The sequence below is a fragment of the Marmota monax genome, unplaced genomic scaffold (assembly GCF_021218885.2).
Source record: "Marmota monax isolate L192 unplaced genomic scaffold, Marmota_monax_Labrador192_F-V1.1 WCK01_AAM20220418_F8-fsc02689, whole genome shotgun sequence".
Lineage (NCBI taxonomy): Eukaryota > Metazoa > Chordata > Mammalia > Rodentia > Sciuridae > Marmota > Marmota monax.
The window spans coordinates 2,997-4,785 of NW_026693561.1; the positions used below are offsets into that span (position 1 = coordinate 2,997).

The following is a 1,789-nucleotide window of genomic DNA, read 5'->3' on the forward strand; positions in this document are numbered from 1 at the left end:
AGAATAGAGGACATTGGAGGTACAGAGCTGTATACGAGGCTCTCCCCTTGACACCCTTTACTTGAGAGTTCTCTGTGGACGTCCCTGTAATCTGTCGCACTGGAGTCCCCTTCAAATGCCACATACTCAGCTTTTGGTCAGGTGGCTACAGGTGCCCAGGCAGATCCATGGTGGCCCTGTCCATGATGCTGTGCCTGAGAGCTGAGAGGTCTGGGGAGAGGGTGTCAAGGGACCCACATATTTTGAAGCAGGCAATTTTGGGGTTCCGGATGTTGAAGCTGATGATGATGGTGAGGAGGAGTTGATTGATCTTCCTTTTATTCTAAGGCACTGACCATCTTCTTCTTCTCCCCAGAAAAAAACGATGACCCAAAGCAGCACACTTTACATTTTTCTTGCTGTAAGAAATGCCTTTTGTCTCTAAATTGTCATCAGGATCACAGCCAACGTCCTCCTGCTCCTCTTCCACGTCCTCACATTCCTTCTCCAGCACAGGACCAGGCCCACGGATGTGGCCATTGCTCACCTGGCCCTGATTCACCTGCTGATGCTCATAATCAGGGCACACCTGGACCTAAGCATTTTGGGGGTTCAGGACTTTTGGGATGACTTCACATGTAAAGCTGTCATCTACCTGTACAGGCTGATGAGGAGCCTGTCTGTCAGCACCACCTGCCTGCTGAGTGTCCTGCAGGCCACCACCCTCAGCCCCAGAAGGTCCTTTCTGGCCAAGTCCAAGCACATGTCCCCACAGTTCATTGCATGGACCTTGCTCACTCTCTGGGTGTTCAATATGTTCTTCAATGTCCGCATCTTGGTCTCCAAGGGAGGCCCCTCCAATGACACAGCAGCTTTCAGTTTTGTCTATGAATCCTGCACTGTCGCCCCCACGGGTCACCACTTCGGGACCTTCTTCTCCCTGATGGGATTACTCTGGGACATCTTCCTCATGGGGCTCATGGCCCTCTCCAGTGGGTATATGGTGGCTCTCCTGTGCAGGCATAAGAGGCAGTGCCAGCACCTCCACAGCACCAGCCTGTCCCCAAGAGCCTCCCCAGAACTGAGGGCCACCAGGACAATCCTGCTGCTCATGGGACTCTTTGTGCTCATGTATTTTGTGGACTGTGTGTTCTCCTCTTCGGGACAGATGCACAGGGAGGATCCCACTTGCCTGGGGGTCCAGATGCTGGCGGGCAATGGCTATGCCACCCTCAGTGCCTTAATACTCATCTGTGCTGATCAACCAACACTCAGGTTCTTCCAGTGCACATTAGAAAAGGAAAGGAAGTATTTATGCCGGGCTGGGCAACCCGTCATTTTGTCGTCCCACATCATTTATTTCTAAATGTCCACAAACGTTTTTATGTTTAAAAAAAAAAAAAACAGAATGACGTTGATAGAGGTGTAACCTGAACATTTGCTCTTTGTGAAGATGCTAAATCAACCCGGGGAGAATTGTCATCCCAGCAACATGGGAGGCTGAGGTGGGAGGATCACAAGTTCAAGGCCAGCCTCAGCACCTAATTGAGAAGTAAACAATGTAGCAAGACCCTCTATGAAAATAAAATATGGAAACAGCTGGGTTGTGGCTCAGTCTTTAAGTGCCTCTGGGTTAAATTCCTAGTACCGAAAAGAAATGCTGGATCCTAAATGAGCTGTTTTGTTACTGTGCCTGCTCAACACAGATACCTTGCACTGTCCAAGTAACACTGCAGATTCTGTCATCAAAATCATACCTGTATTCTCCATGTATTTTTTCAACTGCATTTTGTGTTTTAATTTTGGTCAA

General features: G+C 49.1%; 1 protein-coding gene across 1 annotated transcript; it reads left to right on the forward strand.

The window, feature by feature from the left end:
* Positions 1–269: 269 nt before the first annotated feature.
* Positions 270–1,214, forward strand: LOC124102447 (vomeronasal type-1 receptor 90-like; the record flags this gene model as incomplete). The annotated part of the gene is made up of 2 exons (XM_046458743.1): positions 270–290; positions 491–1,214. Coding segments are annotated over exons 1-2 (745 nt in total), but the record flags the coding sequence as incomplete, so codon positions are not given.
* Positions 1,215–1,789: the final 575 nt, after the last annotated feature.